A 23,960-nucleotide genomic window follows, 5' to 3' on the forward strand; every position below is an offset into this window, starting at 1 on the left:
ACAACTTATGAAAAGAGTTCTACCTGCCAATATATTATCTCTGTTGTCAGACAGGTTTTAAGAAGGCGAATGAAATTGTGAACGAAAGCTCTAGAGAACGAAGAAAGATTTGGTGTTATCTGTGGGTACACAATAATTAAAAAATTAGCAATCAAGTAAAATGTAATATGTATGTATCAAAAATATGTACACAACGATTGAATCAATGCATGAGGATTTAATCAAATAATAAAATTAACAAATATAAAGTTCATTTCATTTGGCAGACGGCTGCATGTACCCATTCCTAATTTCTAAAAAATTGATGTACATACTTTTATTAAAAAATAAAGTACTTCTATTTTTATTCTAAATTTAATTTGATTTAAAACTTCAGGTAAAAATAAAAAAAATTGCTTAACTTTGTAAAATTATTTTATTTTAACCAAGAATTGACAAGATTTGCAAATATGTTCTTTTTAAGTAGTTGCTGTCGTTAAAAGTGTATTAAGACTGCAGAAAAATTATTGCCCAAACAAATAATGGAAATAATATAAAGTAAGAAATAATAAAGAATAATGAAAAAATATCATAAGAATAGCAGAACATGATTACGATCAACACAAATCATACATTTATTAGGCTTCATTGAGTTCTCAACTGAAAAGAACAACTGCAATCTACACATTGGGCTATAATTGCTTAAAAAGTGCTCTCTTGTGTGTTTCGGGTCACAAAGCTTTTAAAATTCTGTAATATCAATTGCTCCATTAATAAAGCTCTAAGTCTGAACACATAAGCAAATCATCATTTGAAATTTTTCGAAGATTCTGTTCTATTCCTTTTAACACTAATAAGTCGCTTCTCCACCCAATGCTTTCGTTACTTGGGTAAGTTTTTAAATTATCAGATTTTAGCAGCTGAATTCATACACTCTAAAGTTTTGTCGCATCACTACTGGATGAGCTCTCAGATGAATTTTCATTCGTCAGGCCCGTGCCCAATTCTAACTCACGATCACAATTAAGTGGCTCCTCGCCTGAATGTGTTATCGAATCTTCCCATCTTATACAAGCATTTTCAAACTCACTAAATGGATTCGGCTTTTCGCCTGAGTGTTTTCGCAAATGTTTTTTCAAAACACTTGATCTGCTACAGCTGAATTTGCATTCACTACATGTAAATGGCTTCTCGCCTGTATGAGTTCGCATATGCACTTTTAAATGACCAGAAGTTTTACAGCTGTAAGGGCATTCAGTACATGTATATGGTTTCTCGCCTGTGTGGGTACGCATGTGTACTTTTAAATGTGTCTGTGTTCTACAACTGTATTGGCACTCATCACACGTGTACGGGTTCTCGCCTGTATGTGTACGCATATGTACTTTTAAGTAAGCAGTATTTTTACAACTGTATTCGCATATATTACATGTGTACGGCCTTTCGCTAGAATGTACTCGTATATGCCTTTTTAAATTACTTAATCGTTTACAGCTGTATTCACATTTAATACATGAATATGGATTTTCGCCAGTATGGATACGTAAATGCACTTTTAAATGACTTGCTGTTTTACCCCTGTAATTGCATTCCCTACATGTATATGGGTTCTCGCCTGTATGTGTACGCATATGTATTTTTAAATGAGACGAAGTATTACAGCTGTAATCACACTCAGTACATGTATATGGCTTCTCGCCTGTATGTGTACGTATATGTACCTTTAAACAACCCGTTGTTTTACAACTGTATTCACATATATTACAAACGTATGGGTTCTCACCTGTATGTCTTAGCGTATGTGCTTTCCAACTACCATACTGTGCACAGCTATAATCACATTCACTACACGTATATGGGTTTTCGCCGGTATGTGTTCGCATATGCACTTTGAAATTATTATACCGTATACTGCTATAATCACATTCGGTGCACTTAAATAATTGCTTATTTGAATGAGTCAGTTTGTGCACAACCGGAAATCTAGTTAATGTAGAATAATTACAATCGCTCTCGGAGCTCTTATTTATAATTTTGCTTGAATGAGTAAGCAGATGAGCTTTCAAAATCTCAAACGTTGGATAAATGCAATTGCATTCATTACATTTAAGAGGTCTTTCTATAATAGATGTCTTCTGACATACTCCCAAATCCTTGTCTATGATTTTAGACCCAAAATCTTCAAGAAAATGAGGCTCCATTGAAAAGTTTTATCCTTTCAACAGTTTCCAACTTTTACACTAATATCCGCTGAACATCCTGTAATTAAAGATTTCTACATTATGTTATTGATTGTGTTAGGTCAGCATTATAATTTAAATATTTTTATTTATAACTTATTTTTACCATTCTATCTTTTGTAATTTTGAGTACTTCATTCAATTTTACTTGCTAGTTAAATTATTATTTCATTAATGTGCTGCTTTGTGTTACGTGTCTTAAAAAATCCACGCTCCAAACAATAGGAAGTAATCCTATCTATAATTTTCAACAGGAAATGCCAAATCTGAAAAATAAAATAATATTATATAGTGATATTTTATTGCCATTAGGTTTCATTAACTTTATTTCACTATTTTTACAAACATATTTTAAATAACACACATACACAGCATAGAACCTATCTCACGCAGTCAGTAAGTGTAATGTGGGTCGGTAACAAGAAATCAAATTCTCGGCACCAAACTAATTGATCACCTGTGATGATGGTGAAAAATCCAAAACTGATCAGAGATATTATTTATGTTGATTGGGGAAGCTTAATGAATTTTGGCTTTGAACAAGCTTATTCCACTCCTGCTAATTAATTATTGTATATTGTTAGTTCAAATTTCGCAATGAATATAAAGACTGATATAAAGGAGGATTTGCCCTATATTATAAAGAAAATTTGGGAATTTTATCTTTTATAGAAAAAGAGAAAAAAAATTGTCAAAGTTGGGTGTTTTTCAACGTTACGCTTTTTCGTGCAGTTTTTGATGATCAACGCTTATACAACTGTCCTACCGGACAGTTTTAATATTACCATGCATGCATAGAGGAGAATAATTACAAGCTAGAAAAAAAAAAAAAATCAGGAACGTGGTTCCATTTCTCTCCATAAAGAAAAAAGTTCCTTATGAGATGATTTTTTCCTTACTCAGTCACCTCTGTTCTTTGAAAATTGGACATCACTTCTGAGTATGGTGGCCTCTTACTTTCTCTAAAGCTGCTCACAGTCTGCGATAGTTGTTCATTGCTTAAGATCACCTACTCAACGAATCCTCGTTCGCGATATTCTAGCTATAAGACTTGCATCAAAAGCTCTTGGTACTAATAATTTATTTCATTACTCATTTTTTGTAAAGTTTCTATCTCCGAGCATGAATGACTAACCTTATACACAATTTAAAAAAGTAAGTATTCTTATTTAATGTTTAACGGGCAAATTCAAATATCATACACGATTTTATTAGTTCCCTTCCACCTAATTAAAATTAGGTAACTATTTCATGTAAATAAATTTTTAATTGTTTTTAAAAATTTCACACTTCATACAACCAATTTTCACTAGATTATATTGTTTTTAGAGTCAAAAATGTTTTTAAGGAAGTTCAAATTACCTCCAGGGTTGATGATTGGACAACTTTTATTACTATTACAGTAGTAAATTGTTCGGACACACCAAGTGCTAAAATTTAATAATTAGAAACATGAAACATATGTTCATTTTTCTACGTCACAACTAATTGTTCAAATTGTTATGTCTCGCGATTATTAATTTTAATTAATTTCAGTTTCAATCTTACGAACTTCAAATCTTTTAAAGACAGGATTTTCATAACCTGAGACCTCTCAAACTTCAGAGGTTACAATGGCTTGCGACGCTGTGGCAATAGTTAGTACAACTGGACCTTGCTCTCCGGGCATAAGAACTAAACCTTTTTTGTTTTTGCGGCAATAGTGACTAAAAAAAAAAATTGTGACTTTTTTAGGAGCTACTTCTGCCATGAGTTTGTTCAAAATATCCTTCATAGTCCAATCTATACTGTTATTTTTATGCGTAAGTGGCATTTGCATAAATAAGAATCATTGATATTTTGGACCCCCCTCCCGTTCGTCAAAACACTTAAAATTAGAAGTTTATAGAGCTAGAATTTATTACCAGCTTTGTCTTCTTCAAAGCTAAAATCAACTTTATTCTCCATCACTATATTGTTACCTACACATCATTGGAATACATGGAACAGCCTGGAATTTCCAAATCGTCATTACGAGTGCCGTATCAGTGCAACTTTTTTTCCAGTGAATCATACAAAATTCCAAGCTGAGAAAACTGTCCTCCGCGAATTCTTATAACATTCAAAGACTAAAGAATGAAGAGAAAAATTAGGGTATTAATCAGCATCTTCCCCAAATTCAATTTCACTGAATGATAATTTGTACAATTGTTTATTTTCTTCCTAGTTAACATTTGATAAATTACCTAAGACTTTTTAGGCTTAAGAGTTTGGGTAGGTATTCCAGTGTAAAGCTTTCTTCTCCAAAAAAAAGCCATACTAACAAGATAAACTTGCCCATAACCTGACAAGAAATAGATATTCAATAAGTGTGGTAATTCTCCTCTTCAAAGATTGAATCTTCAGAAGTTTGTGTACAAAAGTTTGACTCCCACTCATATTAGCTTTTTTGACGTCGTACCAAAATTGAGCCTCTGACAGAAACTTTCGTTACTGGAAGGAGAAATTTTTCTTTTAAAACCTAATTATTGAATCTTTGAAAATGTAAAAACAAAAATTAATTACAGATTATGTTACATAAAATCTCAACAATTTCTAACAGTAACCAACGTATATTCCACATTCGTCACAAACATATGTTAATGGCAGTGGCGCTTAAAGTTGATCGTTCTTTAATCTCCAAACGAGTGAAAAGATTTTTCCGCTTAGCCAACAAACCAGTACCAGTTTCTAGAAAATAGGTTAGATAACAATTGTGCATGAGACATATTAAAACTTCAATATCTACTTGAACATTATAATTTCAGGTTATTTCTGCATTTAAATCAATTTCATAAAGCTTAGATGATTTCTTTTTTGAATGAGTTCGCATATGTACTTTTAAATTTCCAGATTTTGCTGAACAATAACCGCATTCACCACATTTAAATGGCTTTTCCCCTGAATGTGTTCGCATGTGTACTTTCAAATTTCCTGACGATATACAACTGTAATCACATTCACAACATTTATATGGTCTTTCACCTGAATGTTTTCGCGTATGTACTCTCAACTGACCAACTGTTTTATAACTATATTCACATTCTCTACACTTAAATGGTTTCTCGCCTGTATGTGTACGAATATGTACTTTTAAACCTCCGAATGTTGCACAACTATAATCACATACATTGCACTTATATGGTCTTTCACCAGAATGCTTTCTTTTGTGAACTCTCAATTTAGATGATGTTGTAGTACTGAATTCACATTCATTGCACTTAAACGGTTTCTCGCCGGAATGTTTTCGCTGATGTATATTTAATTTTGAAGGTGTTGCAGAATAGTAATCACATTGTGTACACTTATATGGCCCCTTGCCTAGTGAATGCGTTCGTATATGTACTTTTAAACCAGAAGTTGTTGTACTACTGTATTCACACTGATTACACTTATAAGGCTTCTCACCTGAATGTCTTTGTACATGTACAGCTAAAAGTGGTTTTGTAGTAAAACTAAAATCACATTCAAAACATTTATAGGGTCTCAATTCATCAGCTGTTCTAGCTGGTATTGTCGGATCTTCTTCTTCTTTTAGAACGGTCGTCACATAACCTTCTAACGGCATCATTTCTCTACATGACTCTATATCTTGAGAATTTAATGTTTCATTTCCCACTAGGAAGTGACAAATCTGGAAAAAAGGTTAAAGATTCAAAAAAATATATATTTGTAAGTACTAAAAAGATTTTTTTAAAAAAAAAGAAGTTTTAAACAACAGTAAAGTATTAAAAGAAATACGACTTTCTTTAACAACTATTTTTAAAGTTCAAACTCACCAATTTTCTTCAAAATCTAAACTTTTCACATTTTATTAATACCACTTTAGAAGGAATCTCGATTTTTCCATAAATTTTGAAAAAAAAAACAACAAATTAAGAGAAATACTTTTGAATTGAACTTCAGATTACTTGATTGTTTTACACAGTCTTTGAAATGCGGATACTCTTCAGTGTATCACTATTTAAATAAGAGGTGGGTGCAAATGTTTATATTATATTAATAATAGAGGAAAAACTATAGATAACTACCTCTGAAAAGTAAGCAACGTTTGTCATTTTGGCAGTCATTTTACTGCGCAAGTCCCAAAATGTCACTATCTAATACATAGTAGTACTTCAGATCCTTATACTGAGGAATTAAAAAAATCCTGTTTTACAGCAATTGTTCAATAGCAAATTATGTAGATTTCTGCAAAATAATTCATGATATACAACGTTATGTAATAAATAAAACACTTATTTATTAGATTTTCCTTCGAGTGAAATCATTCTATTTATCATTAAAATATATATTTTTGCACAAAGCCTTAACTAAATAATTATTACTTTAATGCTGGATTTTTCTTCTTTTTTTTTACATTTTGAAAAAGAGGTTTCAAACCGAAAAGTAGGCGCTTTGTATGGTGCATTTTGCAAAGAAAATTCTAAATACAAATATTTTAATAAAAGTGGTTTTTTGTTTTAAATAGTAGGAATACAACAACTCACTTGTAGTAAAACTAAAATATAGCTATTTAAGGTAATATAGCTAGCTCAAAAATATAGTTCCCTGGTTTCCTTTTAAAATACAGCAGATATGCTGATTCCCTTAATATTTTATCTAAGATGTCAGCGATAATCTTGGCAGAAAGGGATTTTCTTTTCTTTTTAGCAACATTGTCCAGATCAATATTTTAGCAAATTCTTTCTGAAATCAAGATTAAATATGCAATTAGCCACCTTAGCAATTAAAGTTGTAGTAGTAAAAGAATGTTCAGGGTCATTGATCAAGATATGTTCACAAAGTTAGTCCAGGTAAAAAAAAAAAAGAAAAGGAAAACCAGGGTTGCTTCAAAATTTCTTTGCTGCTCTGACAATAGAGTGGCATAAGTTAAAGTTTATGTGGAAATAGAAGAATATACGGGTAATCCCGCAATATGTCTTACTTGAAGGAATACAAGCGAACATTCTCGCACATGATATTCTAATGAGCATCACTTCTCGTAAATTGACTTTTAAAAAAAATCATGTTCAGAGTCTACTTCGTGAAAAATATAAAGAGACATCATTTACTTTTGCACACATTATGCAAAAAAGGTTAATGGTATACAACCCTAGAATATATGCACTCATTGCTTCTACGGTGCTGAAAATTAACTACTAGAATGATGGAACAATGAACTCAGACTGGTATAATAACACAGTGTCGTACTTCCATTTTTATGCTTATATTTTATTAACTTTGAAATTAACTGGCGGGCATCAGTTCATGATGATTGTGCGATTAAAAACGAACTCAACTGAGAAATAAAGTGCACTCCTCTGTTTTGACTGAACAATATCCCACTTTGGAAATTCAAGAAAAAGTACTTCTTTAATAAGAAATCAAAATCAAAGAACCCCATTAATAGAAGAATTGAATTATGCCTTCTTCCTCACCCACTCGGAATTATACAATATCAGCTCTTCTGTTTTTTTGGTCCAATTTTGCACCGTACAAAATTTGCATACGTGGAGAAGATACAAAGGGAATGGTTAGAAATATACTGTTTGCTTCCAAAACATGGTTGTTAGGGTTCGGAAGGTCATTGAATTTTTGGATCATAATGGTTTTAGTTGAGACAATATCCTATTGAAGGATAAGCATTGGTTTAGGGCATGTGTAAACCACACACTTCGAATTTCTGCTGTACCCTTGTAAAAGAACTCACAACTGCTCAGGGCAACAAAGAAAATCAATATTATAAGTTTACTTTAGAAACTGAATTACAAAATTAAGTCATCTTGGAAGATTAAAAAAGAAAAAAAAAACATAAGTTCACTTACTACTCATTCTTGGTTCTTCCAACAATTCATCAATAATCACCATCTTCAGTGTTGGCCTTTCGTTGCCGTTTTAAATTTAATGTTTGCAGCTTTGCATATGATTACATCATTAATCACAGAATATAACAGATCTTTAGCCTTTAGTCAGGTTTTCATCAAAGTGGCGCTCCACTGTGGCTTTAATTTTAGTTACAGAATAAGTGACCTGGAGGTCTAGTCTGTGCCTTTCCCATAAAAACCTATATAACTGGTATCCCCAAAATCTCAACTTCAACTGGAATCGTCAGGTCAACTTTGACCCGAAACTTTAAATGCACATTACTTTTAAAAGGTCATTGATATAATTAAAGTCGATTTAGTTTTTCTTAGAAAATTTATTTAGCAAATGAAAATGACGAATATTTTGTTGAATTTGTTTCATAAGATTAAGAAAAAAGTTGCTTTTTTTTACATAACATTTTTTTTAAGTTACAAAAATAGAATAACAAAAAATAACGTTTACTGAAAAACGTTATTTTCTTAAAGTTAGATGTTCATTCCAAATGCCTAATCTAAAAATATTACCAATATTTCTTTAACGGTTAGTCCGAATTTGAGAAAATTTAGCACGAAGAAGTGGTTAAAGTTCCTCTTCCTGGCTGTAAAGTGTCTTCATGCTCTTACACCCACTACGAGGAAGTTCTGCAATCGTTAAAATTATTAACGAGTAATTTACGTCAATGAATTGCCATTCGATTCAAATTCTCGGCCTCCTTGCCTTTTACGAAAAAAGTACTGTAATCGCAAATTATTTTCCTTACTCCACTTAAGAGGAAAAACTGAAATCGCAGTTTAATATTGCTAGTTACGCACAAATACCAACCAATTTTATTCGAAACGTTTACTGTTTAATCGAAGAAAACTGATTTTGTGGATTCTTGAGGGACAGCAATTCTAAGCATTCTTTAAAAGATCTCTCCAGTGGTAGTTACAGTTCCGACTTAACACCATATCAGGTTAAAATGAAAGTATTGCTAATTCCAAATGTAAAGAAAATAGAATAGAAGAAGAGAAAGAGAGAAATAGAGGTTTGAAATTTCAACGTAATTGAAAACCCCCTTAAATTTAACCTTCTATATCTCAATACCAATTATGATTAAAACATTGCAATTTACATCAGCTATAGAGGTAACTTTCAATACAATGCAGTAAAAAATTAATTGAATTCTCAGTTTTGAAATTCGATCTGAAATAGAAAACATTGAAAATTTAACCATCTATAATACAGAAGATATAAAATCTATATCTAATTTACTATTACTGGCAGTAAAATGCGATTTATGCCAGCTTTACAGAAAACATTTCTTTACAATGCGGAGAAGAAATCATTGAAATTTGATGAATACAAAAAGAGATTTAAGAGTTAGAAATTTTGAACGAATACGAAAACCTTAAAAATTTACCCTTTTATATCACAACATCTATTGAGTATAGAACAATGTGATTAATTCCGTTTATAGAGCTGTTTTTTCTCTACAATTCGGTAAAGATTTCATTAAAATCCGAAAAAGAGGAAAAGAGTTATAAACGTTTGAATTTGGAACGAATGTCAAAACTGAGATCGAAAACGTCGAAAATTTAACCTTCTATATCTCATTTACTATTACAGGCAGAAAAATGCGATTTATACCAGCTTTACAGAATACTTTTCTCTACATTTCGGTGAAGAAATCATTGAAATTTGATAAATACAAAAAGAGATATAAGAGTTTGAAATTTTGAACGAATACGAAAACCTTAAAAATTTAACCTTTTATATCACAACATCTATTGAGTATAGAACAATGTGATTATTTCCGTTTATAGGGCTGTTTTTTCTCTACAATTCGATAAAGATTTCATTAAAATCCGAAAAAGAGGAAAAGAGTTATAAACGTTTGAATTTGGAACGAATGTCAAAACTGAGATCGAAAACATTGAAAATTTAACCTTCTCTATCTCATTTACTATTACAGGCAGAAAAATGCGATTTATACCATTTTTGCAGAATACTTTTCTCTACATTTCGGTGAAGAAATCATTGAAATTTGATAAATACAAAAAGAGATATAAGAGTTTGAAATTTTGAACGAATACGAAAACCTTAAAAATTTACCCTTTTATATCACAACATCTATTGAGTATAGAACAATGTGATTAATTCCGTTTATAGAGCTGTTTTTTCTCTACAATTCGGTAAAGATTTCATTAAAATCCGAAAAAGAGGAAAAGAGTTATAAACGTTTGAATTTGGAACGAATGTCAAAACTGAGATCGAAAACGTCGAAAATTTAACCTTCTATATCTCATTTACTATTACAGGCAGAAAAATGCGATTTATACCAGCTTTACAGAATACTTTTCTCTACATTTCGGTGAAGAAATCATTGAAATTTGATAAATACAAAAAGAGATATAAGAGTTTGAAATTTTGAACGAATACGAAAACCTTAAAAATTTAACCTTTTATATCACAACATCTATTGAGTATAGAACAATGTGATTATTTCCGTTTATAGGGCTGTTTTTTCTCTACAATTCGATAAAGATTTCATTAAAATCCGAAAAAGAGGAAAAGAGTTATAAACGTTTGAATTTGGAACGAATGTCAAAACTGAGATCGAAAACATTGAAAATTTAACCTTCTCTATCTCATTTACTATTACAGGCAGAAAAAAGCGATTTATACCAGCTTTACAGAATACTTTTCTCTACATTTCGGTGAAGAAATCGTTGAAATTTGATAAATACAAAAAGAGATATAAGAGTTTGAAATTTTGAACGAATACGAAAACCTTAAAAATTTACCCTTTTATATCACAACATCTATTGAGTATAGAACAATGTGATTAATTCCGTTTATAGAGCTGTTTTTTCTCTACAATTCGGTAAAGATTTCATTAAAATCCGAAAAAGAGGAAAAGAGTTATAAACGTTTGAATTTGGAACGAATGTCAAAACTGAGATCGAAAACGTCGAAAATTTAACCTTCTCTATCTCATTTACTATTACAGGCAGAAAAATGCGATTTATACCAGCTTTACAGAATACTTTTCTCTACATTTCGGTGAAGAAATCATTGAAATTTGATAAATACAAAAAGAGATATAAGAGTTTGAAATTTTGAACGAATACGAAAACCTTAAAAATTTAACCTTTTATATCACAACATCTATTGAGTATAGAACAATGTGATTATTTCCGTTTATAGGGCTGTTTTTTCTCTACAATTCGATAAAGATTTCATTAAAATCCGAAAAAGAGGAAAAGAGTTATAAACGTTTGAATTTGGAACGAATGTCAAAACTGAGATCGAAAACATTGAAAATTTAACCTTCTCTATCTCATTTACTATTACAGGCAGAAAAATGCGATTTATACCATTTTTGCAGAATACTTTTCTCTACATTTCGGTGAAGAAATCATTGAAATTTGATAAATACAAAAAGAGATATAAGAGTTTGAAATTTTGAACGAATACGAAAACCTTAAAAATTTACCCTTTTATATCACAACATCTATTGAGTATAGAACAATGTGATTAATTCCGTTTATAGAGCTGTTTTTTCTCTACAATTCGGTAAAGATTTCATTAAAATCCGAAAAAGAGGAAAAGAGTTATAAACGTTTGAATTTGGAACGAATGTCAAAACTGAGATCGAAAACGTCGAAAATTTAACCTTCTATATCTCATTTACTATTACAGGCAGAAAAATGCGATTTATACCAGCTTTACAGAATACTTTTCTCTACATTTCGGTGAAGAAATCATTGAAATTTGATAAATACAAAAAGAGATATAAGAGTTTGAAATTTTGAACGAATACGAAAACCTTAAAAATTTAACCTTTTATATCACAACATCTATTGAGTATAGAACAATGTGATTATTTCCGTTTATAGGGCTGTTTTTTCTCTACAATTCGATAAAGATTTCATTAAAATCCGAAAAAGAGGAAAAGAGTTATAAACGTTTGAATTTGGAACGAATGTCAAAACTGAGATCGAAAACATTGAAAATTTAACCTTCTCTATCTCATTTACTATTACAGGCAGAAAAAAGCGATTTATACCAGCTTTACAGAATACTTTTCTCTACATTTCGGTGAAGAAATCGTTGAAATTTGATAAATACAAAAAGAGATATAAGAGTTTGAAATTTTGAACGAATACGAAAACCTTAAAAATTTACCCTTTTATATCACAACATCTATTGAGTATAGAACAATGTGATTAATTCCGTTTATAGAGCTGTTTTTTCTCTACAATTCGGTAAAGATTTCATTAAAATCCGAAAAAGAGGAAAAGAGTTATAAACGTTTGAATTTGGAACGAATGTCAAAACTGAGATCGAAAACGTCGAAAATTTAACCTTCTCTATCTCATTTACTATTACAGGCAGAAAAATGCGATTTATACCAGCTTTACAGAATACTTTTCTCTACATTTCGGTGAAGAAATCATTGAAATTTGATAAATACAAAAAGAGATATAAGAGTTTGAAATTTTGAACGAATACGAAAACGTTAAAAATTTAACCTTCCATATCACAACATCTATTGAGTATAGAACAATGTGATTAATTCCGTTTATAGAGCTTTTTATTCTCTACAATTCGGTAAAGATTTCATTAAAATCCGAAAAAGAGGAAAAGAGTTATAAACGTCTGAATTTGGAACGAATGTCAAAACTGAGATCGAAAACATTGAAAATTTAACCTTCTATATCTCATTTACTATTACAGGCAGAAAAATGCGATTTATACCAGCTTTACAGAATACTTTTCTCTACATTTCGGTGAAGAAATCATTGAAATTTGATAAATACAAAAAGAGATATAAGAGTTTGAAATTTTGAACGAATACGAAAACCTTAAAAATTTACCCTTTTATATCACAACATCTATTGAGTATAGAACAATGTGATTAATTCCGTTTATAGAGCTGTTTTTTCTCTACAATTCGGTAAAGATTTCATTAAAATCCGAAAGGAGGAAAAGAGTTATAAACGTTTGAATTTGGAACGAATGTCAAAACTGAGATCGAAAACATCGAAAATTTAACCTTCTATATCTCATTTACTATTACAGGCAGAAAAAAGCGATTTATACCAGCTTTACAGAATACTTTTCTCTACATTTCGGTGAAGAAATCGTTGAAATTTGATAAATACAAAAAGAGATATAAGAGTTTGAAATTTTGAACGAATACGAAAACCTTAAAAATTTACCCTTTTATATCACAACATCTATTGAGTATAGAACAATGTGATTAATTCCGTTTATAGAGCTGTTTTTTCTCTACAATTCGGTAAAGATTTCATTAAAATCCGAAAAAGAGGAAAAGAGTTATAAACGTTTGAATTTGGAACGAATGTCAAAACTGAGATCGAAAACGTCGAAAATTTAACCTTCTCTATCTCATTTACTATTACAGGCAGAAAAATGCGATTTATACCAGCTTTACAGAATACTTTTCTCTACATTTCGGTGAAGAAATCATTGAAATTTGATAAATACAAAAAGAGATATAAGAGTTTGAAATTTTGAACGAATACGAAAACGTTAAAAATTTAACTTTCCATATCACAACATCTATTGAGTATAGAACAATGTGATTAATTCCGTTTATAGAGCTTTTTATTCTCTACAATTCGGTAAAGATTTCATTAAAATCCGAAAAAGAGGAAAAGAGTTATAAACGTCTGAATTTGGAACGAATGTCAAAACTGAGATCGAAAACATTGAAAATTTAACCTTCTATATCTCATTTACTATTACAGGCAGAAAAATGCGATTTATACCAGCTTTACAGAATACTTTTCTCTACATTTCGGTGAAGAAATCATTGAAATTTGATAAATACAAAAAGAGATATAAGAGTTTGAAATTTTGAACGAATACGAAAACCTTAAAAATTTACCCTTTTATATCACAACATCTATTGAGTATAGAACAATGTGATTAATTCCGTTTATAGAGCTGTTTTTTCTCTACAATTCGGTAAAGATTTCATTAAAATCCGAAAAAGAGGAAAAGAGTTATAAACGTCTGAATTTGGAACGAATGTCAAAACTGAGATCGAAAACATTGAAAATTTAACCTTCTATATCTCATTTACTATTACAGGCAGAAAAATGCGATTTATACCAGCTTTACAGAATACTTTTCTCTACATTTCGGTGAAGAAATCATTGAAATTTGATAAATACAAAAAGAGATATAAGAGTTTGAAATTTTGAACGAATACGAAAACGTTAAAAATTTAACCTTCCATATCACAACATCTATTGAGTATAGAACAATGTGATTAATTCCGTTTATAGAGCTTTTTATTCTCTACAATTCGGTAAAGATTTCATTAAAATCCGAAAAAGAGGAAAAGAGTTATAAACGTCTGAATTTGGAACGAATGTCAAAACTGAGATCGAAAACATTGAAAATTTAACCTTCTATATCTCATTTACTATTACAGGCAGAAAAATGCGATTTATACCAGCTTTACAGAATACTTTTCTCTACATTTCGGTGAAGAAATCATTGAAATTTGATAAATACAAAAAGAGATATAAGAGTTTGAAATTTTGAACGAATACGAAAACCTTAAAAATTTACCCTTTTATATCACAACATCTATTGAGTATAGAACAATGTGATTAATTCCGTTTATAGAGCTGTTTTTTCTCTACAATTCGGTAAAGATTTCATTAAAATCCGAAAAAGAGGAAAAGAGTTATAAACGTCTGAATTTGGAACGAATGTCAAAACTGAGATCGAAAACATTGAAAATTTAACCTTCTATATCTCATTTACTATTACAGGCAGAAAAATGCGATTTATACCAGCTTTACAGAATACTTTTCTCTACATTTCGGTGAAGAAATCATTGAAATTTGATAAATACAAAAAGAGATATAAGAGTTTGAAATTTTGAACGAATACGAAAACGTTAAAAATTTAACCTTCCATATCACAACATCTATTGAGTATAGAACAATGTGATTAATTCCGTTTATAGAGCTTTTTATTCTCTACAATTCGGTAAAGATTTCATTAAAATCCGAAAAGGAGGAAAAGAGTTATAAACGTCTGAATTTGGAATGAATGTCAAAACTGAGATCGAAAATATCGAAAATTTAACTTTTTATTTCTCATTAACTATTATGATTAAAACATTGCGATTTATATCAGCTATAGTGCTAACATTCCTCTACATTTTGGTAAAGAAATCATTGAATTCAGATGAATAGAAAGAAAGATATGGAGGTTTGAAATTTGAAGGTAATTGAAAACCTCCAAAATTTATCCTTCTATATCTCATTAACTATTATGATTAAAACATTGCGCTTTTTATCAGCTATAGAGCTAACTTTTCTCTAAAATATGGTAAAGAAATCATTGAATACTGATGAATTGAAAGGGAGATATGGAGGTTTTAAGTTTGAAGGTAATTGAAAACCTCCAAAATTTAACCCTCTATATCTCATTAACTATTATGATTAAAACATTGCGCTTTATATCAGCTATAGTGCTAACTTTTCTCTACAATATGGTAAAGAAATCATTAATACTGATGAATTGTAAGGGAGATATGGAGGTTTTAAGTTTGAAGGTAATTGAAAACCTCCAAAATTTAACCCTCTATATCTCATTAACTATTATGATTAAAACATTCCGCTTTATATCAGCTATAGTGCTAACTTTTCTCTACAATATGGTAAAGAAATCATTGAATACTGATGAATTGTAAGGGAGATATGGAGGTTTGAAATTTGAAGGTAATTGAAAGCTCTTAAATTTAACTCTCTCATTAACTATTATGATTAAAACATTGCGCTTTATATCACCTATAGTGATAACTTTTCTGTACAATATGGTAAAGAAATCATTGAATTCTGATGATTAGAAAGAGAGATATGGAGGTTTGGAATTTGAAGTTAATTAAAATCCTCCAAAATTTAACCTTTAAGTATTATGTCTAAAACATTGCGATTTATATCAGCTACAGAGCTTACTTTTTTTTCTGGCCATTACCGAAAAAAAAAACCTCTAATCCAAAAAAAATAAGTTTGATGTTATAAATCAATCAATCAATTAATTGATTGTTATAAATCAATTGAAAATGATGTGCAACAACTTTTGAGACATTGTTTTATTTTATTTCAATTGTTCATCAATAGTCTTAGGCACCCGGTATATTTAGATATTTTCTTTGTTTAATGTCATTTAGCACTTGTTTTTCTTGTTTTACAGATAAACAAAATGAGCTATTTTCTTAGAATACAATTGTGATAGTAATTCCAGATGTTTGGTTTTGTAAAATTATTTAACTATTTGAAATAAACTGCTTAATCGAAAATTATATTTGTAAATATTTTATAAGCAAATTTATTATTTAAGGACGTGAATCAGTTAGATTGGGTCATAGTTTATATTGAAATTAAATGATTGGCCACCTCCATTGCTTAAACAATTGGCTATGTAGCAATAAATAAAAAAAATAAATTGAAATGAGTAGGTGAGATACATTGGAATAGTTGGCAATAGGAATCATTTAACAAATACTTGAATTTAAACAGTAATACTTATAGTCTTCAGTTATAATAATAGCATTACAATCACTTTAATAATACATTACAAAATACATTGAATGTTAAATCTAGTTAAGGAAAGATTTTGGAAATGTTTAGTCTGAAGTATTGATTTACAAATTTCATTTTCTTTAGTTTAGTGTAATAAAATATTAAACCTAATATTCCAGTCTGGAGTTATAACATCCGAATAAATTCAGTAACAGAATAGGTTAGTATTATTATTTTTATTCTTTACAGAATATTATTTACACAAAGGTTTTATAAATAATTGTCTGACTGGGAAAGTGTAAGTTTATCCCAGCGAAAGAGCCTATTTTTAACTTTTGTAATTGTCATTTTTATTTTATTACCAAAACATATAGAATGGAATGAATTCGCTTCACAAATTCTGTAAATGTTTACATTGAAAGTATTAAAAAAAAAAAAAAATTGGTTCAGTAAGTTGTTTAAACGTATTTAGCCTTAAGCTAAACTTCATGAAAGCTAAATGCAAAAGCGATTGCAGAATACAGATTGCGAGAGTGCATTCCAATATTCTCAAGTTTCGGGATTATCTGCAACAGTAATCGCCTTTATTATATAATTTCCAGCTGGAATATGTAAATGTGAAAGCATATGAAGTTTTAAAACTTCTAATTCACCACAACTGTAATCGCAAAGACCACATTTAAATGAATTCTCTTGGGAATGCGTTCGCATATGTGCCCTCAAATTTCCAGCAGTTCTACAACTGTAAGCACACATATCACATTTATATGGTTTCTCCCCTGAATGGGTAAGCATATGTTCTTTGAGTCTACCGGCAAGACCACAAGTATAATCACATTCTTTACATGTATACGGCATTACGCCTGTATGTTTTTGCATATGCAATTTTAAATTACCAATCTGTGCGCAACTGAAATTACATTCATTACATTTATATGGTTTATTTACGGCATGTGTTCGCATATGTACTTTCAAACTACCTCTAAATCTAGAACTATACTCACATTCAGTACATTTATATGGCTTTTCTCCCGTATGCACACGCATATGTAGTTTAAGATTACCAGACTGAGTGCAACAGTATTCACACTGGTCACATTTAAATGGTTTATCACCAGAATGTGTTCGCATATGTAATTTCAAACGAAGGGCTCGTTCAGAACTATAATCGCATTCATTACATCTATACCTATTTCCTCCAGTATGAGTGCGCATATGCGATTCTAAACCTTGGGGTCGCTTACAGCTAAAATCGCAGTCACTACAATGATAAGGCATCTTCGTTTTTCCCAAGTGCTCCAAAAAAAAGCTCCTCACTTTCAGCTCAATTATAGTCTTTGAACATTTTAGGTTATACTCGCAGTTTATTTATTTATTTTTTTTTAAGTAATTAATAATAAAATGTAACCTTAAATGATTTTTAGTAACCTTTTATCAACATTATATACACTCACGTCTTATCCCAGCTCCTTAAAAATAATAATAAGAACAAACAGGTACAAAAGGAAGTCATTAAGAGTCTTGGATTTATTCTTGTTTTTAAAAACGTTTTTCTAAGATTAGAATATAGTTAATTATGATTTAGTAATAAAGTAATCGTTTGTAAAATACTGTAAATTGGGTTCTTTTAAAGTCCCTTCTTTTTTCACATAACTAATTTTAAAACTTTTAGTTAGTTAATTCGCAACCTAGTTGATTGGTTCTCATTAATGTCTATTAAATAAAATATAAATAGACCTGTAGTCAGCCCATACACTTCAATATTTCTTGCACAATTAATGCATGATACCAGTTGGTTCCAAAATCTTGTCGTCAATAATGTAGCTAAATCTTTTCTCATCGGATTTCATCTAAAAGAGAAATTGAATAGTTAATTATTATTTCTATTAATAATTATTAATGTTGAGTATTGTTACCAGATCTAATAAAATAGTATCTCTGTTTTCTGATGTTTATTAGCTAATTTCAACTTTATTTCTTACAGAAAGGTCTTAACCTCCAAGTGACTTTAAGATCCGAGGTAGTTTAGTAAATATACATTAAAATATAGATTTGTTTTATTCATATTTTTTGTATGAACATATTTAATACATAATCACTGATACAATTATGGGTGGAAGTTCTTTTAATCAACGCCAGATCTTAAAAGTTTGCAATCTAATCGAAATCAACAAAAACGAAAGCAATATATTAAAGATCGATTAACGATCGATGATCGTATGATTGATCGATTTTTTTTTAAATTTTATATGGATGGAACCTATTTTTATTTATTTCTAGTTTTCAAATAACATTCTCGATCTTTGGCAATCAAAACTGCCAGAAACTTTAAGTACTATACTATTCTAGACCTTGCACCTCTTGAAAAAAAAAACTTCAAACAGCTTAAAGACTAAAGTTTTCGCATTAGAACGATAAACTTCTGGGTTATTAGCCGGATAATGGGCGTAATCACGTTCTTTACAAAGCTTCCCGTCTGAACATGCTACAGCATACGAACTTTTAAAAGTTCCCGATTTTCTGCAATTGTAATACGCACATTGAAATGGATCCTTGGGGATTTCTATACGCAAATGTGTTCGCATATGAGATCTCAAATTACCTGGTGTTCTACATCAATAATCACATAATTCACAATGATCTGGTTTTTTCGACACAATGAATAAGCTTGTTCTTTTAATCTTCCATTGAGTGTACAAGTGTAATCGTATTCTGTACATTTCTACGGCTCTAGGCTTGTATGTTCTAGTTCATGTGTTTTCAAATTTCCCGTCTGTGCACATCAGTAATCATATTTATTACATTTATATAAGGCTTTTCCCCAGAATGTGTTCTTAAATGTTTCTTCAAAGTACCACGAAGTGTAATCGCATTCAGTACATTTATATGGCTTCAGGCCTGTATGCCTTCGCATATAGATTGATAGATTGATTACCAGGTTGAGTACAACTGAAATCTCACTGATCACATTTATAGGGCTTATCTCCCGAATGTATCCTCAAATGTTCTTCCAAAGGATTATTGCATTTAAACTTCTTCATACATGTACGTATGTGTTCTAATGAGTGAGTCAAATCTTTCTCGACGAAATTACTGCTATAATCGCAGTCACTACTATTAAAGGCATTTCTTTCTTGAACGTAAAACATCAAACCAGGCATCAGATGCTTGAATATTTGAACCTTGCATTCATCACACTTATATTTAACTTCTATCATTAATGTATGTACATATATTCGTTTATCTTCTTTTCACCCATATCTTCAACAGTTATAAACATGACTTCGAAGATATTGTTCAAGCGTAAACTTTCTAAATTCGTAAAAAGAAGTAGAAATCCAATGAAGGAGTTGAGTAAGTGATTAGCCTTGCTAAGAAAAGGCAATCCTTTTCTATTGAACTTGACGTTAATAAACACTTTCTTAAAAAAAAAACAAACAACTATTTTTTCTTCAGCTGTCAATTCACAATGTTAGGGCACACTTCTATATTTGTTTTCATGCTCGATACAACAGCAACATCTAGATATTTCCTTATTCTTTTGGCCGTCAATGTTAAGGCGAAATCTTTTGTCATAGTAATAAATCTAAAAGAAAAATTAAATAGCAAAGTATTAGTTTCAATGTTAATTATTGAATTCGAGTTGGCGGGTATTGTTAACAGATTAATTAAAGAGATTCACTTCTCTTAGATGCTCGATACCACAAAGACAAAGGTAAGTGGTGCCCTTTTTAGAATCAAAGGACAACTGAACTGTGTCTCCGCCCTTGTTACATTCAAACGCTCAACATTAACATTCAAATACTCAACTCAACGCATTAATATTTTATTCTATATTCGCTATATAATCTTTGTTACAAGCAAACAATTGAATTGATTCAGAGTTATTAATTCAAGATTTATTTAAAATTAATAATTTATTTTCAATTATTCAACTGTTAGCGAGTACGAAAGAATTAAATTATTTTGAGTGTGTCATTCTGATTTGTTCTAAGAGTTATATAGTATCCTTCCCTTTAAATAATCTTTCTGCAATTCTTACTAAATCGATCAATCCAGGCAATTGTTGAGTAGCTTTATCGCCTTTCGTGAATGGATGAATATAGCCCACTCGAAGGTAATTTTTAGGCTCTTCACTAAACACAGTACACAATATCAAAAAAATCGATTCCATTTTAACCGCTCATGACATTTAGTTCTTCCTTTTTTTCCAAAGTTATAGCAATCCGGATGCAAGACATCTAAACTTTCTTATACTGATTAATTTATCTTTTCTCATTTAATTATACTTTCAGTTGACCAAAGACGTGCACATTCTTCTTAAAATTCCAAAACTAGGTTTGGTTTACTTATCTCTTAGGCTTAATCCTCAAAATACATTGTTTCTTCATTATTACTATTATTATTTTAAAATTTAAATCCATTCTTGAGCCAAATATTAGATGCTTTTGGAAGCTAATTTTGGGTTCATAATATGCCCATAAGAATTGGGCTAGAGAATAGAAAAGATGGTAATCACGAGATACTTATTCGGGCTGCAGTAAGCTGAGTGATGCATCTTGAAAATTTAACTTTTTCATTACTAAAAAGTGTTCGACTAGTGCCGTATTGCTTTGTCTTGATGAAGATGTACATTTTTTGTTAACCCAAGATATATTTTTTGTTTTTTTACTCAAAACTAAGTGAATGTGCCTGACAAGATTACAATTCAGATGGAATCGCTCGGCCTTAAAGAATGAAATAATCCTTGATCTATCATACACAACATTACTTAAGAAAAACATATCATACATTCTTTCTCTCTTGACCGGGTAATCTGCTTGACTTGATTTAATCGACTGATTGTATTTGTTTGGATTGTTGAAATAAAGCAAAATAATTACCTACTTGAATTTTGACCAAACACTTCCAACAGATTTAAAAACGACGAGCAGCTTGTTGGGAACATAAGAATAGGGATGCTTCAGCAATTTCTAGAGAAATACTTCACGCAGATGGCCAGTTTATTTTTGTCGAAGACATCAAATTATTCTGAAAGATCTATGATAATGATACAAAGATCCGCTTTACTAATGCCATCCGAAGTGTTGAATGCTGAAGGACAAATCTAACATTTCAAGCTCATAGTACCTTTCTCTACAAATCCAAACTTTTAGTGCTATTATTTTTGTTTTTAAGGTGCAATACGCTCTAATTTCGAGATTTAGCTACTAGCCTGAAAAAATAAATTGAATGATCTTGTGGAACTTCATCGGTATTGGTGTTATACATTTTGCTGATAAACATTAAAACCGACAGAAATCCAGTTTTAAAGAAAGTTAATCCATCAATACAGTTTATTTATTATTGTAAATTTATCCAGAGCAACACTGACAACTTTTCAAATACAGTGATATTACCCACTTCGTTACTTTTGTATAATAATGTCAGAAAGAGAATTACTTTGCATCATTGTGAAAACAATAAAATGCTACCTTACTTTGAAAGATATTCAAAAACTGTAAGAAATTGTGGTATTGATAATTGTTGTAGCCTTTTGCTCTAATATGAGCAAACATATATAACATCTTGGTTTTCTCCAATAATATTAATTATAACAGTTTACAAACTGTAAATTTTACGGACATTTGTTTGGCTTTTAAAATTCAAATTTGATTAAAAAAAAGAAGTGTTTAATAGTTTAGAAATACCTTCAGTGATTGCTCGTTTCCTTTCATGATTTTCAAATTGGTAATAGATTTCCTTGGCTACAAAATTTATATTGTGGAATAGTTCAAAGTACATGAAAATGTCTTATCAAAGTATGTTGTGCCACAGTTCCTCAATGCACTAAAAGAAAATAAAAATTAAATTAAACAAAGAACGAAAGAATGTCATAGCTTTGGTAACATGACCTTTGTTAATCATTGCTACATTTTTAAAGGATACAAAGGAGGAATTATTTAATAAGCTTAAACAATTTTCAAGATGACAGACTAGATCGAGATTAGTACGTAAAATACCAAAAGAAGTTAATCTACAACGCCACTGGTTTAAAGCTTTTTGGTGATTCCAGTGTTAAAGTGGCAAGCCATCCCTACTTCCACCTAGTGTGGACTGGAAGCGTAGTGTTCAAGCGCTGCGGCCAACAGGACTCTGGTGGGTCTCCTCCAATAACTTCCTATTTACCTTATCCAGTTTTCTTTTTCTAATTCCGTCTTATTCTAGTCCCCCTGCAGTGTTGTTCGGGACGTGACAGAGCTGTCAGTAGTTGCTCTGTTCCACTACAGAAAGTGGATTGGATTTCACGTTTGCCGTGACTAGGCTTGCAGGTTGAGCTAGTAATATCTGCTTCGAGAGGCTACCTTTACCGGTCGTCTCGCTTCAGTAATGATACGATATCCAAAGAAAATAAAACAGTGATTCTAGTACTTTCTACCTATTTTAAGCATTCATTCCAACCCCTTACGATCTATCTTGATGATAATATAAACTACAATTTATTCCATTTCCATTAAATATTTGGTACTCACTAAATAATCTAAAGACAAAATTAATTATTAAAAATACACAACCTATAAGTGACTTGTAATACAAGAGCCATAAGTACACAAAAACCATTTACCTGTAGAACACTTTCTACGCAAGTGATATTACCTTGATTCATTCTGAAAATGGACAGACTAGTCATAAAACTATTAGTGATAGTCTAGCCTAGCATCGTTCACACCAAGAAGTAGAGCCATCTGATAAACTCTAGTTTATCCAAATAATTGTAACCTTAAGCCTTATAATATAAGGCTTATTGTAGTTTATTATACTGTATTTTAATTTTTAAGAGCTCGCCGAAAATGTACAAATTAGACATCCAAATACCTGGAAGATTGTGCTCGTCTTCTCTTCTTTTCGAATTTCAAAATGCAGTTGCAATTAATCCTTGTAATAAACCGCTCGTTAAAGAAGTAGTAAATTGCCTCCGTTAATTTATTATTTGTCAATCTTCTAAAATTATCATTGAAAAATGAAATTAAAAATTTTAAATTCTATTTGTCTAAAATGAGTTGACTATTTACTTACTCAAAGTAACAACTCCATCCAAAAAAACAATACTTTCCTAATCAAATAGCACAATCACACCTTTTGCTTTCCTTACCTTTTGCCAATAAACAATTAACCAATACCACTTGGCAGGTTTCATCTACAAAGACGAACTGGAACTGGACGATAACACTAAATACTAAATACTGATACTGAGTAGGAGTACTGCCTAATATTCTCAAATCCAGTGAAACAATGATTGGTAGCGCTGCTGTGACTTTTATCAGAAGTTTTAAAAATG

The 23,960-nt window shown here is 30.5% G+C and overlaps 2 protein-coding genes across 8 annotated transcripts; both read right to left on the minus strand.

The window, feature by feature from the left end:
- Window positions 1–396: 396 nt before the first annotated feature.
- On the minus strand, window positions 397–4,981 carry LOC141448569 (uncharacterized). Of its 7 annotated transcripts, none has more exons than XM_074117003.1 (3): window positions 4,445–4,981; window positions 2,326–2,485; window positions 397–2,238 (listed from the first exon to the last, which is right to left on the minus strand). In XM_074117003.1, the coding sequence occupies exon 3, from the start codon at window positions 2,178–2,180 to the stop codon at window positions 915–917; it is 1,266 nt and encodes a 421-aa protein (XP_073973104.1). In that variant the 5' UTR covers window positions 2,181–2,238; window positions 2,326–2,485; window positions 4,445–4,981; the 3' UTR covers window positions 397–914. The 7 variants fall into 7 exon arrangements, with proteins under 7 accessions (XP_073973104.1, XP_073973103.1, XP_073973102.1 ...); XM_074117002.1 differs by lacking the exon at window positions 4,445–4,981 and adding an exon at window positions 3,582–3,892 and having other exon boundaries at window positions 397–2,254; XM_074117001.1 differs by lacking the exon at window positions 4,445–4,981 and adding an exon at window positions 3,582–3,891.
- LOC141448500 (uncharacterized) lies at window positions 4,982–23,917 on the minus strand. Its single transcript, XM_074116879.1, has 6 exons — window positions 23,699–23,917; window positions 23,498–23,623; window positions 22,333–22,471; window positions 17,195–18,492; window positions 6,269–6,337; window positions 4,982–5,871 (listed from the first exon to the last, which is right to left on the minus strand). The coding sequence occupies exons 4-6, from the start codon at window positions 17,918–17,920 to the stop codon at window positions 5,002–5,004; spliced, it is 1,665 nt and encodes a 554-aa protein (XP_073972980.1). The 5' UTR covers window positions 17,921–18,492; window positions 22,333–22,471; window positions 23,498–23,623; window positions 23,699–23,917; the 3' UTR covers window positions 4,982–5,001.
- Between the last annotated feature and the right edge of the window lie 43 nt (window positions 23,918–23,960).

The sequence above is a fragment of the Rhodnius prolixus genome, unplaced genomic scaffold, assembly GCF_049639745.1.
Source record: "Rhodnius prolixus isolate KJV_2025 unplaced genomic scaffold, Rpr scaffold_2, whole genome shotgun sequence".
Lineage (NCBI taxonomy): Eukaryota > Metazoa > Arthropoda > Insecta > Hemiptera > Reduviidae > Rhodnius > Rhodnius prolixus.

Excerpts from the sequence above, each read along its gene's own strand:
- LOC141448569 (XM_074117003.1), bottom strand. The coding sequence starts at position 2,180 with ATGGAGCCTCATTTTCTTGAAGATTTTGGGTCTAAAATCATAGACAAG.
- LOC141448500 (XM_074116879.1), bottom strand. The coding sequence starts at position 17,920 with ATGCCTTATCATTGTAGTGACTGCGATTTTAGCTGTAAGCGACCCCAA. Across the intron at positions 6,338-17,194 it reads TTGCAGATAATCCCGAAACT|ATAGTGACATTTTGGGACTT; the intron begins TGAGAATATTGG and ends ACTATGTATTAG. Across the intron at positions 5,872-6,268 it reads ACGTTGCTTACTTTTCAGAG|ATTTGTCACTTCCTAGTGGG; the intron begins GTAGTTATCTAT and ends CCTTTTTTCCAG.